This window comes from Lytechinus variegatus, chromosome 5 (genome assembly GCF_018143015.1).
Source record: "Lytechinus variegatus isolate NC3 chromosome 5, Lvar_3.0, whole genome shotgun sequence".
NCBI lineage: Eukaryota > Metazoa > Echinodermata > Echinoidea > Temnopleuroida > Toxopneustidae > Lytechinus > Lytechinus variegatus.
This window is the reverse complement of record NC_054744.1, coordinates 17,260,837-17,283,780: the sequence shown is the minus strand read 5'-3', so window position 1 is coordinate 17,283,780 and position 22,944 is coordinate 17,260,837. Positions and strand designations below refer to the sequence as shown.

The 22,944-nt window shown below is 34.5% G+C and overlaps 1 protein-coding gene across 5 annotated transcripts in view; it reads right to left on the bottom strand.

Moving 5' to 3' along the window:
- Window positions 1-1,093: 1,093 nt before the first annotated feature.
- The window catches only part of LOC121415602 (death-associated protein kinase 2-like), a 79,025-nt gene continuing 57,174 nt past the window's right edge, over window positions 1,094-22,944 (bottom strand). Inside the window, exons 7-11 of one of the 5 annotated variants that reach the window (XM_041608880.1) lie at window positions 16,171-16,323; window positions 15,330-15,375; window positions 13,889-13,978; window positions 13,092-13,178; window positions 1,094-1,882 (exon numbers count right to left, since the gene is read on the bottom strand). In XM_041608880.1, coding sequence (XP_041464814.1) covers window positions 1,820-1,882; window positions 13,092-13,178; window positions 13,889-13,978; window positions 15,330-15,375; window positions 16,171-16,323 — 439 coding nt within the window. In that variant the 3' untranslated portion in view covers window positions 1,094-1,819. Of the gene's footprint in view, window positions 1,883-5,849; window positions 7,291-8,291; window positions 8,729-10,602; window positions 11,189-13,091; window positions 13,179-13,888; window positions 13,979-15,329; window positions 15,376-16,170; window positions 16,324-22,944 lie in introns of those variants that run through there. The other 4 variants (XM_041608877.1, XM_041608876.1, XM_041608879.1 and 1 more) reach the window with 4 other exon arrangements.

The following is a 22,944-nucleotide window of genomic DNA, read 5'->3' as shown; positions in this document are numbered from 1 at the left end:
ATTCTGGGCTGGTGTTAAATCAACACCGGAGTTCTTGTAGTGTACTTTTAGGAATATTAGTATTACGTAAAACCAGTGAGGTGTACAGATTTGTACTAACAACTAAATAAGAATTAACTGGTTGACATATATATATTATTGTTATTAAAACTTCCCATTATCTGTCCATTTGTAATGGTATTATGTTGGGTAGAAAACTCCCATATCTTATACTCCCCTCTACTCATCTCACCTTAAAAAAAAAAATGTATTAGTTTCTTCCAAATATTTAATAACAGATTCCCTTTTTCGTAATCATATTCTTTAATTCTCACTATATTCTTCAGAAAGGGTGGTGTGTATTCCTATTCTGCTTTCAAAAGGTTTTACTTTTCCATTGTTTCATTTTAAAATTTTACACGAGTATAAATATATGCATTGTAACTTTATCAAATAAATGAATGATATGCAATAAATGCATGACATTTTCTTGAATAATAGAAGGTATACATTTTCTGTATTATTTGAAGACTCAGTCCAGGATATAAATTCTACTTTTGAACTGGTACATTCAACATATGTTTGAAAGTTAGTTTTCATGTTTTTAGTATAAAATTTGCAAGAATAAACATTTTGTATGACTCCTTTTCAATAAATAATATCTATAATACTAATTTTACCAAAAAAGTGAATCTAAAAGGATATATACTTCCTTACTATAGTGAAGCAAAACTTACAATTAACTTCACAAGAATATAAAGAAGCATTTAACTAATGATGTTTGTTATAAAATATTGCAAGTGTATTTGATTATATACATTACCTGAGCAACATAAAAAACATTATAAAAAATTGCACAGTATAATGATGTTATTCTTGGTTTTAAGTTGTGCAAAAGATGTGCATTTCGGTGGGGTTGTTGATTTTGTCTAAAGGAGAAATATTTTTCTGCAAACTAATTCTATTCTCTAATGTGAGCAAGCATTGTGAGATTCAAATGATATTGTGTATAACTTTGGCTGAAGTTTGGATCTCTATACAAGTATCATGTCAGTTTTAATACTACTTTGGGAGCATGATAAATTAAATTAAAAAACGATTTGTCACTGTTCTCAGAAACTTTTCTCAAAGGGTATCAGTGGACAGAAACACGGTTGAAATAAACATGTTTGAAACTTATATTTTGGTATGTGGTAATCAAATGAAAAAATATGTGTTTGAATCTAATTCTTGGTACTATGAATAAGTGCAATATGTAAGAATGAGTGAAACCCATCAAAGCTCAGATTTTTGAGAATATAGACATTTAATACTTTAATTCAAATATATAATTTAAAATATCATTAATGAGTGTTCTGGGAACATTTCATGAAAACCTTGAAAATGTTTATTTTTTTGTTTTGCTTTTTCTTTCTTTTTTTAACAAAGAATGAGGTTGCTAAAGTTTATTGGTACTTTGCGAATATAATATGTAGTTAAACATTGTTTTTGTGTTCGTTTACAGCATATACTAATGGTTCATCACAAGAAAATGAACATGTTTCCTAATATTAAAGGGGGAATTAGAAATAAATGAATTGAAAATTCTCATCATATAGAAATAAATGAAGGTGGAAATGGGACAAACAAACAGATCCTAAGCCCCCCATAATAGAAAATGTTGAAAATGGCCCTCACAAAAAAAACCCGCAATTAATAGAATTAGGATAAATATCCCAAATTATACAAAAGTGAGTATAAATTTCCCAGCCTGTACTTGATTCAAACCTCTTGCTTTTAAACATATTGATTAATTCCTCTATAATGTCACATGTAAATTATCTGGGGCCAACTACTAGTATTATTCACTACATGAGGCGTCTTTTGTCTCTGCAATATTGTTTTCATTGCTATCGGTGGGGAGCTTTTGTTTCAAAATACAAAAGACACATCAAGGTGAAGGGCAACAAGACAAGCAGATGGTTGATATTGAGACAAAATATATATATATATAGTAATGGGGAGAAATAGCAAGAGAGAGACAGAAAGAGACAGAGTGGGAGAGGAGAATGGAGAGATGTGAGATGGTGGTGAGGAAAGGGGAGAGAGAGAGAGAGAGCAGACAGGGGTAGAGGACAATGGAGAGAGGGAGAAAGGAGATGGTGAGAGGGGGATGGGAGAAAGAGGTAAGAGAAGGGGAGAGGGAGAGCAGAAGGGGACAGAGGAGAGGAGAAGACAGGAGATTATGAGAGAGGGAGAAAGGGAGAGTGAGGAGAGAAAGGTAACAAAGGAGGGAAGATGGGGAGATGGGAGGATGTGAGGGGGGAAGGGGAGAGGGAGGTATGACAATGGAGAGAGTACATATAGGAGAAGAAAGGGAAGGAGGCAAAGAGGGGGATAGAGGAAAGAGAGAAAAAAAACAGTGTATATAAAAGGAACAATGCAAAATGAATAGGCAAGAAAAGAGGGGAGAGAAGGGAAGTATAAGGGAAGGGAAAGAAAGTGAAAATAATGAAAAGGAAAACAATGAAATATTGTCGCTTGGATACAGATGAAATACAGGGGAAAATACAAATTAGAAATATCACAGATACAATTTTCATGGAAAGTAATAGAGAGGGGAATGTTGGAAGTATTGCAGGAAACAATCAAATATGCATGACATCTCAACAAAGTTAATGTCAAAAATACATTCATGTAGTCATCATGATATAACACAATGTATGATATGGGATAACAATAATATATGAATATCAAATCAAAATAAATGGGTGATGGAATATATAAGTGAATAAATGTGAGTGATCATGTGTCAGGGCAACAGTTGTATGGTTGTAATAGGAAAAATCATGCCATTTTATGTGTCAAAATTTATGAATAAGTTGGGGGTATCATTTAGATGAGGCATGCATTTGGTATTTGTAATATTGATATAATATAAAATTAAGCGTGAGATGAAAGAAGCTTAAAGGTTTACAAAGGATGACAGGTATAATGGATGACAAAAATTAGATTCAATTTTATAATGTAACAATATTAATCATTATTGTTCATTCCATTAATTTTTGGGGGGAATGGAAGCAGTATAGATCATAATGGGTATTTTTATGACAGAATGAATGATTGCATAAATTTGCAGTGAGTTGGGGATGGGGGTAAAGATGATTTAAAAAAAAACAGAGAAAATACACAGATTTCATTCCATGATGGCATGAAAGAAAGATTGGAAAGAGAAAAATATTGAAAAGATAGAAAGAGGGAAGTTGGGAGAAAAGAGAAATAAAAACAAAGTAAATCATGAGAAACAAGGCAAAACATCAAGCTGAAATACGTAACATTTTACAATGAAATGGGGAAATTCACAAAACTTTCAGCAAATTCTTGTGGTTGTATTTTATAGGAAAAATACAGGAAGGGACATGAATAGGAATAAAAGAATCATATTTTTCATTTGAGATTCCGAACACATGCACCATGTCTGTTGGATACTAGAGATCTCCATTCCAAAATTAAGAAAATATGCAAGCATCCAGTATTTGAAAGTCTTTATAGGTATTTAACCTTATAGTCTTGATAGCATGAAGAAGACATTTAACTTTCCCACACTAATCATATGGTATTTACTATAGACAATTCACAAATGTCTTGTCATTCACCATGAGGTGGCATATTCAGATGAAATGGGATAAAATAGTAATTTCAGGTTCAAAGGGAACAAATGCATGCTTATTGGAAGGCATGAAATGATAATAATAAGGGATTATGATCATAAAATGACAGAAGATAATACTCATAGCATCACAAAAAATGTAATCTAACAAAATATAAAGGAGACTATGTCCACATAGTTCATGTGAGACATGCAGAACTGCATGCAAGACCAATGAGACTTTCCTATGAACCAAATTCAAAGTCTTGCTCATAAATTCTGAGTGTAAATAAATGACTGTGATGCAAAGATATTGGGGCATCATATACCACAATAACTCTCCTTTGAGCTGACTAAATCTTATAAATTTCAGTCAAACTCTATGCCTTGAATTTGTAGGTGGTTTAGGTAGATTAAAGATGTCAAGTGTATTTAATTTAGAGTCAGTGTATTCATAAAGAGTTTAGAGATGGCTTTGAAAACTAGAATAAATCTTTGACTATTAATACATGTTTTACAAAAAAATGTAAATCATTAATTTTCCACTAAGAACAAGCAGGTTCTCATCAAACATGAAAAGATATGTCGTGTGATGGTGTAAACAATATTAATGTTTGAATTTGAATTTCAAATCATGTGTTTTGACTCTCCTCCCTGTATGTGTACACATATACTAGTATAGAGGTAGTGATAATCCCAAAGGAGGCCCTCTACAGCTAAAAACAGTATATAGTACCAACAAGAATGAACTAGGGAAGAAACAGTTTTTGCATTGTTTGGTCTGTGTGTATGGGAGGGCGGACATGTATGAAAATAGACCCTTCATGTATATCCAGTAACAAGATTTAATATTTTCGGTTTGTTTGATTATTTTGCACCTAGAAAAATCCTTTGGATCCTTACGATTCTGTCCATTGCAGGCTGTATACGTATGCGACAATCAAGTGACACACACCAAAATGTAAGTGCCTTCTCTTTTTTTTCAAATTCATACAATGTCTATTATATCTATTACAATAATTTTTTTTCATTCATGCCATGGACAAAATACTTCAATTGGTAAAAGATGAAGATTCTGTCCATTGCATTAACATTCATACTAATAGGATTTCCCTCAGGCTCTTCAATTTCATTATTACAGGCGAATGCTCAAGTATAGGAATCGGTTTAAAATTAGAAGTTTCTTAATAAAAATAACCCACTATGCTTCAAGTACTGTCCGAAAGTGGAAAGGAAGTTAAGAAATACTTGAAATATAATGGAAGAGGATTCTTCTTTTCTATATCATGCAATTGTGCAATTTTCAAGGATCATCTTCAAGAGTGATATTGATGTTAAGATGTTCATCTTGTAAAAAGTAACAGATAATTACATCTTTTAAAGAATCAGTGATCACATTTTAACAGCATTTTGCATAATGGATTTCACACTCATCTAATAAATTATCATTTTCAAACTGATTGCTAAAACTATCATAAATAACATTTGAATTAAGAATTAAGAATGATTTATACAAAATTATTTCAGATCTATTGACATATTTGTGATCACAATTCAAACTTTTATCAACTTCAATAGAAGTAATTGCATGATTTTGATTGTCTAGTAGGATGCTGATTATTCCTTTTTCTGAACTTAAACTATAAAATTCCATCTAATAATATACACGTACCCACCAATTAAAGTAAAAGTGCAATTCATTCAAAATTATGTAGATTATTCACATGTGTTATGACAGCAAAATTTTATAACAAAAAAAATATATCCTATTTACATAACAAATAATAACCTTGCATTATAAGGAAAAAAAATGAATTTCATTTCCTTCTTTGTACTATCATAATTTACTTTCAAATTTGTTCCACAAATAAAAACTGATTGAAACTTAATAGTAGATTATTCTTCTAAATTGACTCAATTATTTCTCAGAAAATCAGTATAATCTGTTTATTGTCATGTTATTTACAAGATAGAACAATGCATCAGACATACACTCCACTAATTGGCATTAATCAATCAAGAAAATGAATTACACACAAAAAAAATATTCATCACTGAGCAAAAATATATCAAATATAATTCACTTTATACAGCATACAGTATTAAGGATCTATCAAAACCATTAACCTCCAATAAAATATTCAGTATAATTCATGAATAAATTAATCCGTGGCCCTCCCATATCTGTGTCGTTGATCTCTGATCTATTATACCACAGGAAGAACACAAGAGCATATGTATTTGTGTGAAAAATGATGACATGGAAGTCAAAATAATGGTGTTCCATGGACTAGGCATACATGTAGGACATAAAAGCCTAATTAAAAGATGTACAATTTATCAATTTCTATCACATATACATTTAGCAAGGAGCAATCTGATTAATTTTACAATAATAATCATTACGATTAATATTTCAAGCGATAGAGTGAGTGACAGAACAAGGCAGAATTATACATGTAATCTACTATTGTTAGTTCAACTCTGGAAGACAACAATGCAACAAGTGTTCTATCCAATACAAATGAAGTTTATTTTTCCATATAAGCACAAAATAGACATCAAAACACACATTTCTTCAAAAGTGGAAGACAAACAATACTTCAGTTGTACGTGCATTTATTGAAGACAAGATTATTTTATTCATAACATATAATTATTAGATTCTTGAGAATTATTTCCCCTCCTTGAATCTATCAATTGATCATGGTACTGAAGAGCCAGGTAAAATATAATCTGCACATAGAAAAAACATGAGTTTTATAATGAACAACAGAGGGCTCTATTCAACTTTTCATTTATAAGATATTGAATGCTATAAAGCATAGCTCCATGTTGTTATTAATGAAATCTAACTTTTCAATAAAAATAATGTTTTTTTTAGTCAGCAAAATAATAAAAATAGATTATGACAGTCATAATAATTCAATAGGAACCCAATCTAAACATTGTGAAGACTTTTTTCCCCATTAGAAAACTCAGACTTGTGCCTTACACAACTTTCAACAGTTATGTACATGTTTATTGATGATATATCAAATATAAAAAAAATTAAGAAAAAAAATAATCTGCAATTGTTATCAACAATCAAATCTAATGGCCTTCACCTTTTAACAAGGAATCTAGGCATGAACTACCAAGAAACATCCAAATACTACAACAACTCCTACCACAATCATCAATATCTCATCTTCACTCAGTGCCTGTGTGTTGGGTTGTAACTCAGACATCTTCCCAACTATCTCTTTATCTTGTTTTTGCTCTAAAGGCTCCGATATCTTACATTCACCCTTCCCATCATTCATACTTTTATCGGTCTTACGGCTACGTGCATAGTTAGACAAGTCATTATTGCTGTTATTGTTATTGCTATCGTTAGTCAACACACGAGATGGAACAGTAACATTCATGGTGTTAGGCTTGAGTGCAGTGTTATTACTGATTGACACTACCTGTGCCTCTGGTGTTAGTTGGGTGCTCTCAGAGTGCAAGGCGTTCTCTACAGAACTAACACTTCGTTCTACACTTTCTATTTTGGTGGGTTTCCCTTCTATCCCCACCTCCTCTTCATCTTCATCTTCCTCCTCCACTTCCTCTACAATACTATCTACAATCCCAGTGCTATCATATTCATCATCAGTTGACACCGGTGCTTCATCAAAAGGTGTTAGTGCCATGGAAGCCTGTTGTTAGAGTGCAGTCACGTTACACCAAACACCAACACCAAACGTGAGAGAGACCACCACCACCCAGATGAGCATTAAGTGTTAAGCCACAGCAGCCATTGCAAAGCAGAATAATAATTTTTTTTTCATGATTTTCATGGTTTTTTTTTCAGATGTTTTGCAGAGAGATGCAAGGAGCGAGAGAGCCGTGTGCGTGAGCAGCCAAATCATAAGACATGGTGTGAGAAAATATAAAAGAAACAAAAACAAAATAACTAATAGCAATCAAATTATATGAAACATTTGAAAATCAAATGAATAAAAACATATTAGAACATCTGAATTGGATGACATTAATGAAAATGGATATAAGAAAGAAATGTTGGCTTCAACAAAAATGAATATTGAATGAAAGAAAACCAAACTCCCACAGAATGTGACTTAGACCGTATTCACTCAAATTTTTTTTAGGATGCATTCATACACGTCTTTCCTCTTAGTTTGATAATTCAAAAAAAATCAGCTGCTCACAAAGTGAAACGATCCCTTTAATCATGACTAATTAAGAGCACAATAATTACAAAAAAAATAGTTAAAGCTTTTTATCAAGGATGTTTACTTTTTTTACTTCCTGTTTTCCTATTATTTGAGAATTTTTAGAAGTTCTACATACATGCCCCATGAAGCAATTATGTAACCACATTTCCCACATATTGATTGAAAGGGAGCCCTTTCTGACACCAGCTTATAGCATGTATATATGCTTTGGAATTTGGAATGGGGGCATAAGAATTCTGGTGATCCGCTTTTCACGTAAGTCCCAAAGCATGTAACTGCAACACCATGTAATTTTTAGTTTGTGAACCGATGAGTGCGTGAAAGGGTGATGATGTGTGATGATAGTGTGATAAATAATGAACATTGTATGAAGAGTACAGCCAATACACAACTGAAAAATCAACTACTACTGGATTTAAAAAGAAAGAAATACCTCGATAACTTTGGTAATATTTGGGGGAGGGGAAGGGGCTCCTTAATTTAAAATATATATAATATCATAGGATTTATGCAAAGTGGGAATCTTAAGAAAAGAAATTAGGGATTTTTCAATGATTCATTAACAATTTTCAGAAGAAGTTTTAAAGAGCTTTTGCAAATATTTTTCTATTTGACATTTAATTGAAAGTATAGTAAATTTCCCTAAATTTCAATGGGAAATAATCAAGGCTTTTATTCAAGAAAAAACAAAATTCAAGCATTTGTAGAGTGGCTTGTATAGAACTAATGTTATGATACTTTCACTTTGGGGAAGTTTGCCAAGTTTTTCATAAATTTCTTTCACAAATCCAGTTGCAGCTAGGCTGTGACGTTTGTTGTGGTCTTAATAGTGAATTAACATCATTTCTAAGTGAAATTTGTTTCTATTGCATGACTTACACAGACTCACAAACGGAGACTGCCAGCTCCCGCCAAGCATAAACAAAACAAATAAAAACACAAAATCAGATGAAGAGAAAATAACATAAATATGAAAGGATTTGAAATGAAGCTCTTTTATGAAATGGTTGCAAACAATGCACAATAGCAAGGCAATGAAAGCACAAGCAAACTAACAAGCAAGCAAGCAAGAACTTTTAAATGCATGATTACAATGCATAGGCATAACCATGCCGGACAGTTAATGATTTATACGACAACTATTTCTCTTTTAGAGTCATATCTTTCATGACTAGTCCCTCTTGATGTGAAGCAATTTTACTTAGAGACTGTGATGTGCATGCATTTGTTTTAGAAAAGACATTAAAATACCAATACTTACAAGTTTTAATTTTCAAAACACATTGGCCCGAATTCACAAAGATGGTTTTGAAAACCCACGGTTGAATTCATGGTTTATGCAAATTTCCTGTATAAATTACGCTTACGGGCGCGTGTATAAAAAATGTCCAATACTGATGCGCGCTTTTGTCAAAGTGCAAAAATTTGACACCTGTTACCATGGTTAGACACGCTATTTTACTCATAAGTCCGCTGTTTGAAGAGTGGACTCATGAATAAAATAGCATAGATAACCATGGCAACAGGCATCAATTTGGCGCACTGTGACAAAAGCGTGCAACAGCATTGGACATATATTATACATGCGCCCGATACGTGGTTTATCTACATAAACCATGGATTCAACCGTGGGTTTTCAAAACCACCTTTGTGAATTCGAGCCATTCTGATCTGATTCTATTTCTCATCAAAACTTCAATAAACACTCATCACTCCCTCTTTATAACTTATAATACTGTTCAGCAAGAAACTGTTGAATAACTACCATGAATAATAAATGAGGAGACTGTAAACAATACTATGTGACACCCCACCAGAAACTCACACCTAAATTTCATTGGTGTTGCTGCCATCTACTGCTGACAATCTTATAGTGAGTTCCCTCATTCACTCTTCTAGAAACGACAAAAAATTAAAACATACAGACAATGCTCCGAGTTAAAGTTACAACCAGTAGGATGAGAAGCTTCTGGAATTGATGACCAGCAATTATACTGAAGTACCTTCAAAGACCTTTGCTGTAGAAATCATCTCTCGTCAAGTAAAACCAATACAGTACATGTATATGGAGCTCCAACCAGATCAAGGAAAATCACACACTTTTCTTTATTCAAGAAGAAAGCGGGTAGAAATATATCTCCTCAAAAGCTTTCATGGCAGGACTACACTGAAGCTGAAATGTATTTTCCTTTCCATCCCTCTTTTGTCTTTTTTTTCCTCTCAACTTTTTTATTTTCTCTCTTAACTCGACCTCCCTATATCTCTCATTCGCTCCTTTCTCAATCTTCTCTTTCTCTCTTTTTTTCCACTTTCTATTTTAGCCACAATTCATTGCCTTGTCACTTTATCTCTCTCTCTCTCTCTTACTTTCCTACTTTAAACCATCCTTATTCATTTCTTGAAGACAAATCTCATAATTCTAGCACTCTTTCAGTTTCCTTGTAACTGCCCAATGAAGTTTGAAATCAATAATTCACATTCTGAAATTGTGATACAATAAATCCAATGTCATCCAATGCACTGAAATCTAAATTTTCTCCTGTACATGAATAAATGATGCTTTAATGATAGCTATATCAAAGCTAATAATTCATCCCACCCTCATTTGTTTTGCTAAAACTAGTTTAATTGCTTTCTTTATTTTCCCAAAAATAGCAACTAACATATAAAGAGCCTCTTATTTTGGCAAGTTACAGTATGCTGCAAGGATGTAGCAGTCATATTAGGTGCCTTAAATCACAACATCATCATGGGATATCTGTTTAACCAAAACATGACTATTACATGGATAATGCCAAATTCTAGCCTGAATCCTGGCTTCTGCTTACATCCTTGTTTTAGCCAAATTACCCTCTGGTAGCAATGAAGCATTATTTCCAGCAATCAATCTAATACACCTGACTTGAAAGAGGCTACTGTATACAAAATGTACATTTATTTTGTAAGGAAACCAACAGGCAGCTTGTGGAACATAACCAAATTGAAAGCATTCAGCTATTAAAGATATGAATAATTCAATACATCAGATACAAAACAAGTCAAGATATGAATTGCATTTTGAACGGCCACACCTCACAAGTAATGTTGGCTATTCATAAGCTGCCTATTGTAAAATACACTTTTTTTGTAAAGGGTGAATGGAATTATGACATTCAGGCACTTTACAGAAGCGTCAAGTATTGGAACATTACCAAAATGGCCTGTAGCAAATAATACACCTACTGTATGCATGACAAGCAGTTAGATTCAAACCAGTCCCAGAGTAATACTAATAATCATCATCATAACTATTTCTATCCAAGAGCTTTCTGAATGCATTAAACAAAAAACATACCTTTCTCAGAACTCGGATTCGTCTCTACATAAAAACAAAGCGGATGATGCGAAACAATTACAGATGAGAGGGTAGATTGGACATGATGTAATGACAACTTTTATTATTTTCTTGTACCAAAGGTATATTTCCACGAGAGATCCACGATGCAAATGGACTTGGGCAACTCAAGATGCAAACATCGGTCATGTTGTCAGGGGATTTTTCATGACAGAACATAAATACAAACACCAAACAACAAAGACAGAACTAGAATTACAAACAAGTTTGAAGTATAAACAAAGACTGATATTTACTTATTACAAGCACTCTTTTCTTGTTCAATATAAAATATGCTGTCAATCCCTAATCACTCAGTTCATTCATTTCTATTTGAGAGTCAAAGAGGAGTGAATGGAGATTGCGGTTTGCTGAAGGGATCGGAACTCTAAGCCTTGTCGGTCACCTACTTCACCTACTACTGGACCATCATATGATGTATATGATATGTCTGAATATGCTCATGATCAGTCAAATGAATTTGCAATAATGATAGCAGTAATAATCGATGTGACTTTTCCTGTGCAAATCCACTCTGTAGAGCCCTCAAGGTACAATTAAAGGAACTCCTATATAAAGGACTAACAGATTTTTATGCTTCTAAGGAATGGTGCCATATTAGCTTTTAATAGCAAAGAAGCTTAATTTGGTGGAAATGAAATAAACCTGCGGAGTTCAAAGCAATGTGTTACTCACAAACAGTGGGAGAAAAGAGATAGCACAAAAATCCATGTGCCAATTCTTCACTTGTCAAATAGATCGGGAACTCCCTCTTACATCATCAAACCTTGCAATGCTATATCAAGAACATGACTAAATGGGAATGTGTGTATGTGGCAATTATACCGTGGCAAAGCACCCAAGCCAGGTTGCTTGCCGGGCCAATGAATAATTGGAGTATCCTACAAATGTTGGCTTGAATATAACGGTAGTTAGTTAAAAGAGGAACTTATGTTTGCTAAATCACATGGCCTGACACATTATCCTAGATAAGATAAGACTTCTCAGCCATGGATTAACAAACATTACAAATACTAGATAGGGTATACATGAACATTACAATACTACAATGTACTTATAAAGTTATATGTATAACATGAATGTAGAATACACTTGCAGTTAACTGTACTATAACAAAATGAGGGATTCCACTGAAATGATCTTGAAGGTACACTGGGAGGTAGGAACGACTACAGAACAGTGTCAGAACAACAGACCGACTACAAGACATACTATAAGTTGTTAGACAATACAACATAGAACAATTGATGTGCATGGAACATTTGGTTATACATCTGGAGTGTTGAATGCATATCTGTGCAAATCTGGTAGATTTATGTAATGTTGTGTATTTCTATTATATGATACTCAATTATCGTTCCTTATTTGTGGGAAATGTCATGTAGGAGAGATGGATGTTTTTCAGTTAGATCTAATTCATTGAGACAACACACTCACAGAAATTCCAAGACAGGAATTTTCTAATGGCGCTCATCAGTGACCAAAGCTACATGCTTAGTATTCTCTACCCATTCTAAACCAAACCCACCCTCTTTGCCCCCCCCCCCCCCCCCTCAGTTAAAAATCTGAAAATCAACAATTGTGAATTCTGAAAAAAATGATATACCTGCGTAATGTTCATGATTTTATGAAGTAGTTCTTTGTTTCATATGGATTTTATCAATATCGGTTACCCTATAGGAATTATATTTTTGGGGGCCAGTCCAATTGAGGATATCACTAAAAGAAAATATCAACTGACAACCTGTCATTGAGTAAAACACTTGTAAAATGTGGATCTGATGATTCTTTTCATGGACAGTCATTGCACTGACTTCCAATGAGAAAGTAATAATATTTTTTGCAATGATAAAAAAAATCTACTCACCCCATTAACATCCACTGCTGTGCTGGCACTTCTTAGCCTGGCATTCTTGGAGAGTTTATTGCATATCGATACCACTTTCATTGATTGCTAGGGAAAAATACAAAGAAAAATAGAGGAATAAAATAATCTCAGTGGATTAAGCTTCAGCCATCATGAACAGGTTTTTCTATTTCTATATGGAAATGGGGCATCTAAATGGCAAGTTGCATAAAACTCAGGGAAAATGTATGCAATTTGATTTCTAGCCAACCACAAGTTTGCACTGGAAACTTGAGTTTGATTTAAGTTTTGATCAAGCCTATAATTCCATAAAGATTCAATAGAATAAGAAAGGAAACTGCTAAATGTGGACACTGTGGGGTCCTTGTAAAGGAAAGTCTCCTAAAATAACAACTGTTTATGTGGAGGCTACTTCACATATCATAATAATAATATGAAAAAACATCAGTGACAAAAGTAAGGGGTGACGAATAAACTTTCACTAATTATCTTCTGACTGTATAAAGTCGTAATAAAATTTAGTAGAGCTAAAGTATGTACCATCATGTCTATTCGACTTAACTTTTCTTGTTGGTTGGGTCATCCTCCATTCCCCCCCGCCTACATTTGAATTATAAATTATGTACAGAAGCCTATGGGAAGGGGTCATCTCATCGTCGCCCCACCCCAGATGACCAAAAATCTCATAAAACCAATGACATATTTTAAGAGCAAGATATGCCACAAGACTGTCAACTCCAGTGTGGCCCCGGCTAGCTATGATAAGACTTGGTCCGGATCTAGTCTAACTGGACTACCTTCCATCTCTTCTTTGCATTGAATTTCCTCAGGTTCTCCATGTTGAGGTGTGAGGTCTGTCGCTGGACCTTCTGCTTCGTGCTCCGAGGCTGAAATCAAACAAAAGGAAAAGCGATTGTGAAGATGAGTGGAAACCAAACTTTACACATGTTACACAGCCCTACAAAATGGTGGATGCATGGTCAGTATGAACTATGATAAATCATACTTTTTATCTCTACCACTTTCTTTTGTAAATTCCACTGAACTCAAAGATCTATCTACAGGGCCTATAAGTGGTATTGGTAACAGTTCTTCCTCTCTCTTTTGTGCATGGTATCCCAGCATCGCTATTCATCCCAACATCTCCTCCTCCTCCACCTCGCTACCTCTTGCTCCTCCTCACTTCTTCCTCATATTTTTTCCATCTTTCTCTAATTCTCCTTCATACCCCCTCCATATTCCCCTCTGCCCCCTTCTCTTCCTTCCTCTCTCCTCTTTAGCCCATCCTCATTCCTCTCCACCTCTTCTTGACCCTCTACTCTCTTTTTCCTCTTCCCGACCCTCTCTGTCCTCCCCTTCCTCACCTATTTCCTCACCCCTTTCCCTCTCCTTCTCCCTCTCATCCTCTCCTACTCCTCTTACCCCCTCCTTAATCTTCATCCCTCTCTCAACACAATAATACTCAGTTGTCCTTTCTACAAATCCTCAGACAAATCACCAAAACCAACATTCAATTTCAGCAGAATCAAGTTTCCCATAGCCAGTTTTCAACAATCCTTTTTTACCCTGATCCTATAACCACACCCTACTATCTCCAGAGTACAATCCGGGGCAGCAGGTAATCATGATCTACATCATCCACATGACCGCAGAGCCATCTCATTCAACAATCAAACAAATGTAAGGAAATATCAAATATCCAAAACAAATCACCAAGACATTACTTTGGGTGGTTGTCCATTTTGTGGTAGACTTTCTAATCTAAATATATTCTGTGATTAAGTTTAGCCACAATGCAAAACAGCTGGAAAGTGGGATTTGATTTCTCTCGCTTTGACTTGCCCTCCTCGAATAAAAGGAATTACTATAGCCATATGTACTTTATCATATGGTAAATTTCTGAAGATGCTCCAGCAAACTGAAACTTTTGTTTCTTTTGTTCTTGCTTTTATATCACAGTCAAATTTAATTTTCAGGTGTTGATATTTGAATAGGAAAGGTTCATTTCCTTTAATACTAAATACACCCTGAAGATAGAATTGTTTTTCAACTCTGCAACTATATGTCAACATCTGACAATGCTTATTTCATTTTATAACCTCTAATTTCTAAGAAGTACATGTATAACAAGGGTGTATATTATAGAGATTATGCCATTATGGCTTTTAAGGCTTGCGCAGCTAAAAGTATCTTTTTTATATTACTAGCTAAGACATGCTACTTTAATAATTATCTTACCATAATCCATGGATGCGATAGGCACTGGTCAACAGTTGCACGTTTTCTGATTAAATGAGAAAAGTAACAAATACATCAATGTATGAAATAGATAACACAAAGTAACAACAAGAAATTATCATTATCAAACTTATCTAAGAGTACAATACATACATATTTGGTGTGTATAACTGCAAATTCATTCAATTTGCATGAACTTCTAATTTCCCAAGGTGGTGGGTGGAAACCACAATCTAACAATCTACGTTTGACCAACCCCACACCTTTCTAAACAAGAGGACAGAGCTGGGGCTTGAGGATATAAATCACAGATTTTTTTCCCCTAGACCATCCTCGTAATCTAAAATAAGAGTGGATGAGAACGTTTCCTCCAATTATGGTCTACCCAGGGGCTGTAGATGTGATAGGAGAAACAAGGGGTATGGGTGCGTTCAGACATGGTGAAAAAGGGCTCAGTATCAAAACAAAGATCAGCATAATTTGTGTACAAGTTGAATGGGATCAGAGATCTGAAGTGACCACCCCCCCTTAAAGGGATTGATTGATTAATTGATTATTGTACACAATCAAATATATATTACTTCTACAGTTTTAATGGATTGAGTGATAAACCGTATCTATTTCTTGTAAATTAATCAACAAATTCTTTTTAAAAACTTAGTGCAAAAAAGGGAAAGTGAAATTGCTTTCTCATATTTCTGCTATGGGGCTCTTTTTTTTAACACACGATATTTAGGTTTGTTTGTGAATTTGAATCAACATCATTAACACTTTCCCCATGAAGGGTAAACAGAGAAGCAGTAAAAAAAAAGAAAGTAAAATGTAACTTAAGAATTAAAACCTTGGGTCTTTGATGAGCAGACGATCGATGAAATCTTTGGCAAGCTCGCTGGTGGAAGAAAAGTAATCCTCGTCAAAGGAATAATTGATGGCTGTCACATTCTCGTATGTCTCTTGTTGGTCGTCCCCGAGGAACGGTGACAATCCACTAAGTCTAAAAGGGGTCAAGGAAGAGAGAAATTGATTTAATGATAGCATCGCTCATTAGAGTGACATTAAGATCGATATCCAAGAAGGGGGTGGGGTAATGTTGTGATGTCGGGTGAGGTACTAGGATAGTGTAATGTCACCATGATTGGGGAAGGGGTTGGGTATACCTCTCTGAAAAGGTAAGAGGAAGATATAAACTCAGTCCAATTTCCATGACATCCATTTTCACAAATATCAAAATTCACATCAGAGTGTAGGAACAGTGACGGTCACTCAATCCGACAGAGGTCATTAAATATAATGAAATTACAATCGATACTCAAGACATTATTTTCATCATAACTAATGAGAGTATTCTGCATGGGGGGGAGAAATTGATCCATTAAATAATAGTAACATTTATTCTAAAGTCATTAAAACACATATTCAATGAGTGGAGTAACGGTATAACTCGAGGGGGGATATTCTGTAAAAGTAAAGATGGATAATTGATCAAATGAATTGATTTACAAACAGAATAATTCATCATATTAAAGGTGATTAAAATAATGATTAAAATAACAGTTCAAGAAGGATTGGGATATAAAAATGATAAGGGGAGAGAGATATTCCTTCTGACAGAGAGAGTGATAAAGATACCAGATTATAATATTATAAAGATATTTAGATTTGTTCAATAAAGGGTCAGTCACTCATTGCCAAATGGGTAAGAAAACATGGAAATTGAATTAAAAGCTTTATTTGATCATAATAGCATAAAGATCAATGGAGGGGTGGGATAATGTTTCTTTGATTGTGGTTGGGAGTATTCTATTTGAGGATAGAATGGGAAGTGATGAATTGATTAAATTATAGCATCATGTATTCCAATGACATTAAAAATCATCATTCAATAAGGAGTAGATTAATGTTATGACTGGCTTGTGGGCGGGGGTATGACAAGGTAATAGAAATTGATTTAAAGGTATCAATCTCATTATAATAACATTAAGATGGATTTTCAATGAGAGATGGGGTAATGTATCATGACTGGTAGAGAGGGGAAATTCAGAATGAAAGGTGAGAAGGAAATGATAAATTCAATTCGATTTCCATGATAACCCGTTCCATAGATGTTGAAATCAATTACTCTTGAGGGTAGGAAAAGGTCGACTGGAATTCTGCTGACAGAAGTGAAAGAGGACTCGGTTTGAAAGGGGGGAGGAAGTAAATCAAATTAATTCATAATGGGTGCATTTATCAACTCCTTTCTGGGGTAGAATTTGTTGTGTCAGTGCTAGAACGCCCTTAAAACCACACTTTTGAGCATCCTATGCGTGCAAAAACGCCCTTAGCAGCTCGCATAAGTGCATTGCGTAAGGGTGTTTCTGTACTGATGGAGTGCATGGAAATGTTTTGCTAAGGGCGTTCTTGCTCCGACATGACAAGGTTTTTAAAACATATCAAGGTATATATTGCACATGACAAAGTCCTCCGGGATGTGGTTTCGGGAGCGTTTTCACCTGGATGCACAAAATTTATCAGAGATAATCTAAAAGTGAGCGTGCTGAGCTGCGTGGAGCAGTGAACAGTTTGAGAACAACTGGATAATTAGCGAGTTTAATTGAATTATCATAATTAAAAGACTTCCATGCATTTTCGCCTGTAAGGCTTCTGTGCAGAGATACTGCACTGCCATAATCACTGTACAACACACTTCACTTAAACGTTTAAAAAATATTATTTTGCCAGATTTAAATGAGTGACTGATACAATTATGAAACCATAATATGTCTCCATATCTATCTCCCTATAATGACTGCCATTTGCAATCATGAGAAATGTGAAGTAAGAAAATACTTGCGAAAATGAGATAACATCCTAGATGAAATATTCATTTATTAAACAATATTTCAATAGGGTGCCCTTTCAGCAAATGCTGGTATCAAAATGGGCCCTAAAAGCATAAATATGAATAATGAAATGAAATATTTGGAGTTCAATTGATCCATGCATGTACTTGTTTTTTTTTAATAAGGTGAACATAGCCTGCACTTAATACTCACAATGTTGATAATACTGACTAAAATCATAAATGAATGTTAAACTACCTCAGATAAGGGGATATGATATGATTTCCTGCTTCATGTGCCTCATTTACATTCCCATTAAAAGCAAGCTATGCAAGTGAGACAAGAACACAAGGCTGTCTGCATGCAACAAAAACACATCTTTTATTCCTAATCTCCTTTTTTTTACAGAATAAAAGAGCTGAAAGGTAGAATGTTACAAATATTTTCAACAACAAAACACCATTCAAGTACTTAAATGACAAACAAAAAAATGTGTTTCAATCCAGCAACTGGAAAACATGATGTGATTTGAATTGGAAAACAGACACAAATACTTCCAACAAATAACATAAATATGAAGATCAACAAAGTCAGGAAGCAATTCATCATAAACAAAATGTAGCTGGAATGCTTTAAACTCATTAATGGTCTTTAACATCAATCGGTGCATTCATATCCACCTCATCACAAAAAAATACCTGGTTCTTTCTGATTCTAACCAACCAGAAATAAGCCCAAGTAAGTGTATTTTGCAAGTTTGAAAGCAAATACAAAAATATCTTAGAAACTAAGTGGCTAAGTTCCAGGTACTTTCCAATATCAAGAAAATCTTTCCAGGAATTTCTTTAAGCACTGTCACAGGAATATTTGCAGAAGGAATAAAGTGAAAGCAAATAACAAAAACTTCAGATGAAAAGCAGGAAGAATATAGATCCATTGTAATAATGATTGTGGTTTTGTTGGCTCATAAGTAAAAAAGATTTGTCGGTTCCAGGTAGGTATGAATGCAGAAAATAATCAATGGGTATTTTGATCCCCGAATAAGCTCCCATAATCAAAAGTATTTTTTTTTTGGTGGGTGCGAAATTAGATCAGACAATCAGGACAAAGCATTGAAAGTCAATGGCTGCTGGGCTAATGGTTATTGATTTGATGACAAACACCATTGACACTAATGAGAAAATGAATGGTTCAATGTTTTCTCATAATGAGCAATACATTCTTGCAAAACTGAAGAAAAAACATTATTGTGGGAGGAAATTTTATAATGTACATTTGAATGACACTGCAGTCTTCTTTAGAAAATTTTTAAGGGCTTTTCTAGGGGATTTCTGGTGGGGTGGAGAATGTTATTGGCATTTGGTTTTGAAAGAAATTTTTTGTTTATTTCTTGGGGTCTGAAGGCTTGAACACAAACATAATTTGGAGCAATGGGAGTAATGATGCAAGCAATAGCATACTAGTATTAAAAAAACAGAAACCCCAGCATACAAAAGCATTGAAGCAACCTATCTCTACAAAATACTTTGTAGACATCCCCCACCCACCCCAATCTCAACTTCCCTTTCTTTATTGATCAATCATTCAACCTATCAATGATTCTTCTTCTCTGAAGCTAATTGTTAAAGTCCAACCCAAAAAAAAAAATAATTTAAATAAAAAAAGAAAAATCCAACAAGCATCAAAATCGGATGTAAAATAAGAAAGTTATGACATTTTAAAGTTTCGCTTATAATTTAACAAAACAGTTATATGCACATCCTGGTTGGTATGCAAATGAGGAGACTGATGATGTCATCCACTATTTCTTTTGTATTTTATTATATGAAATTTTTATATTTTATTATATGAATTATTCTAATTTTCTCCTTATTGTCAAGTGAAACAGTGATTAATTTTCTCCTTACTGTCAAGTGAAACAGTGATTAATTCCTCCCTATACATGTGGAATTAGCATTGTTTAATACTATATGGTTCAGTCAAGTCGGTCCCTATGGTCATATCTGTAAAAAATGAAATATTGTATAATATTAGATAGCCAAGACAGATAGCCAAGCGCGATTGGTCAATTGCGCGTCACGTGATATGATCGAAATCCGTGTATTTTCCCAGCCGGTCCACCTTCGATGAATATATTGACCAACCGGTCCGTGAATATATTTTTCTACGTGTATCGCGCCCTCTTGTGGATTAGATGTTACCAACTACACGGAAATAAAATACGTGGGACGAAAGTATCTGGACTGGACTCTAACTTAGATCTAGGGCTAGGCCTAAAACAAACTTGAGTTGATTAGAAAAGGGCCATTCACTGCATTAGAGTAGTAGTAGTAGACTAAAGTTACATCTAGATCTATACCAGTTCCATCAATCACTGACTATCGTAAACAACAGGCTGCACGCATCGTTAGGCCATTTCTTCATCATTAAAGGCTATCTAATATAACAGATATTGACTGATGGGATGTGTAAAAAAAAAATTCTTTGGACCGCCTAAAGGATTAATATTTTCCCTCGTGATCATATTTTCCCTCAGCGCTGCGCGCTTCGGGAAAATATGACCCCTCGGGAAAATATAAATCCACCGGTCCAAAGAATGTTTATATTACACACCCCATTAGTCAATATCTGTATAATAATTCAAACAATAAAAAACAAAAGAAATAGTGAGTGATGGACATCATCGACTGACTAATTTGCATGTCACGGAGTTGTGCATATCAATGTTTTGTGAAAATTAAGCGAAACTTTAAAATGCCGTAACTTTCATATATTACATCCTATTTTGATGAAATTTTCAGCGTTTTGCTAGTTTGATTTTTCTCTATTTATTCATATCAACATTTTACTGGGGTGGACTTGACCTTTAACTATCCAAAATATCACCTGACATATTCCCTCTTGCACTCATTACCTCCCTCCCTTCCCCCTGCCTGTCTACCCCCTTACTCCCCCTCCCCTCCTTGCCCCCCCCCCACATGTCTCTATCTCTCTCCCCCTCTCTCTCTGAATCCCTTTCAAACATCTTCCTCAATCAAGTACAAACAGTACTTCCCTGGTACAAGTATAGGATTGTGAGTTCATTACGACAGACCTGACATTCATTTTGACTTGATATTAGGGTTAGTATAACAGGATTAAAAGAAGACCCCGGCTCATGCTGGATTATTGGATTATATCTCATACAACAGCATGCCTTGTCTAGCTGTCGACCCACAATTTGGCATCGTTTCCTCCGCAATGGTTTGAATACTGATACTATTATATGACAGCCTATACTAGACCGCAGAATGCCTCAAAAGGCACCGTAATTGGCTTACGAGTCATTAAATTGTGTAGCCCACTTGGAAAGGAAGTCTAATGTAATATGAAGATAGTGCTAATAGAAACAAACGAATAGATAGTGCAACTATTGAGAAATTTATTTTAATTTCTTTTTCAGGTTTTATGTAGACTTCTTTCAATTCCAATATTTTCATTCATTTTTTTTCTTGAAGGGGATTGTCATTTCTATTCTTTGTATTGTTTTATCTGAATTAAATTTGTAATACCAAGGATGAGTCCCCCCCCCCCCTCATAACAAGACTCACCAATGTTTCAACAATGGTATGTTAAACTTTAGGGAGTTATCTACTTAGGTGTAGATGTATTATTAATATCATCCAACAACAATCTGTAAGAAGATTGACACCAAAATGTAGGACTCTAAAATAAAACATAATTTAGAAAATGGGAATGAAATTGGGTAAAGTAATAAAGGATGTTGTCTGGCACATTTCATAATAATAATTTATCCAGGGAAGCCACTTCAGTTCCAAAACTGTTCTACCAGCGGGCCCTGCTATTATTATTACCCCGGCTTTAGTTATTCTGTATTTCACATATAAAGAGAAACCATGAGATATGCCACTCATTATTTCTGACTTTGTCCTGCAAAACATTATGATCATCTGTTTACAGTGAAATTCTGAAAAATATGTAAGAAGATAGAGAGGTTTACTTTTCAGTCTCGTGTAAGATGAACAAAACATAAAAATAACCATATCGAAAACTTGCATACAGTATACCGGACATATAAAAACATAGCAGACGACGTTTGCAGACCTCGCGATCATCGTATGACTAGTGGTGCAGAATGTTCCATTGCGGCTTTATGGGGGAAATAGCATTACAGAGGGATAAAACGTCTTCGCAAATAATGTTTCAGCGTTAATTCGCAATATCTTATGTCGATTTCATAAATTTTCCTTACATTTAACATCATTTAAAGTGAAATGAATAAGCAAACTTAAATTTCAGACTTACCAATGCAGTGATCAGCTAGGATGCACCCCCCGTATACATAATGGACCCGTCACAACATTCAGAGACATATCCAATTCAGAGAATAAAATTGATTTTTGTTGGCAAAAATAATGGTATCTGATATATTTATATCCATAGTTCGGACTGACAAGGTATATATATTTATATATTCCTAATAAAACGTTCAGCACTGCAATGGAAAGAGCTAGAAAACCGCTGTGACTCGAACAACACACCGACGTACACAAAAGCTCTGTCCAGCCCTATGTGTTGAATGCGCGTCGAGTGTAGGTTGCTCTTCGGACATCAGTATCACAAAGAAAATCTCCTCTGATTTGATGATAAAAGTGCACTATTTCCTTGTTAACCAATCTCCATGGTTCTTTCATGAGTATTTGCCTTATAATGTGCCCTTTATTATAATCTGGGCGGAAATTCTTGATACCATCACCCAACGATGTGACGACGGATGTAATCCACCCGGGTAC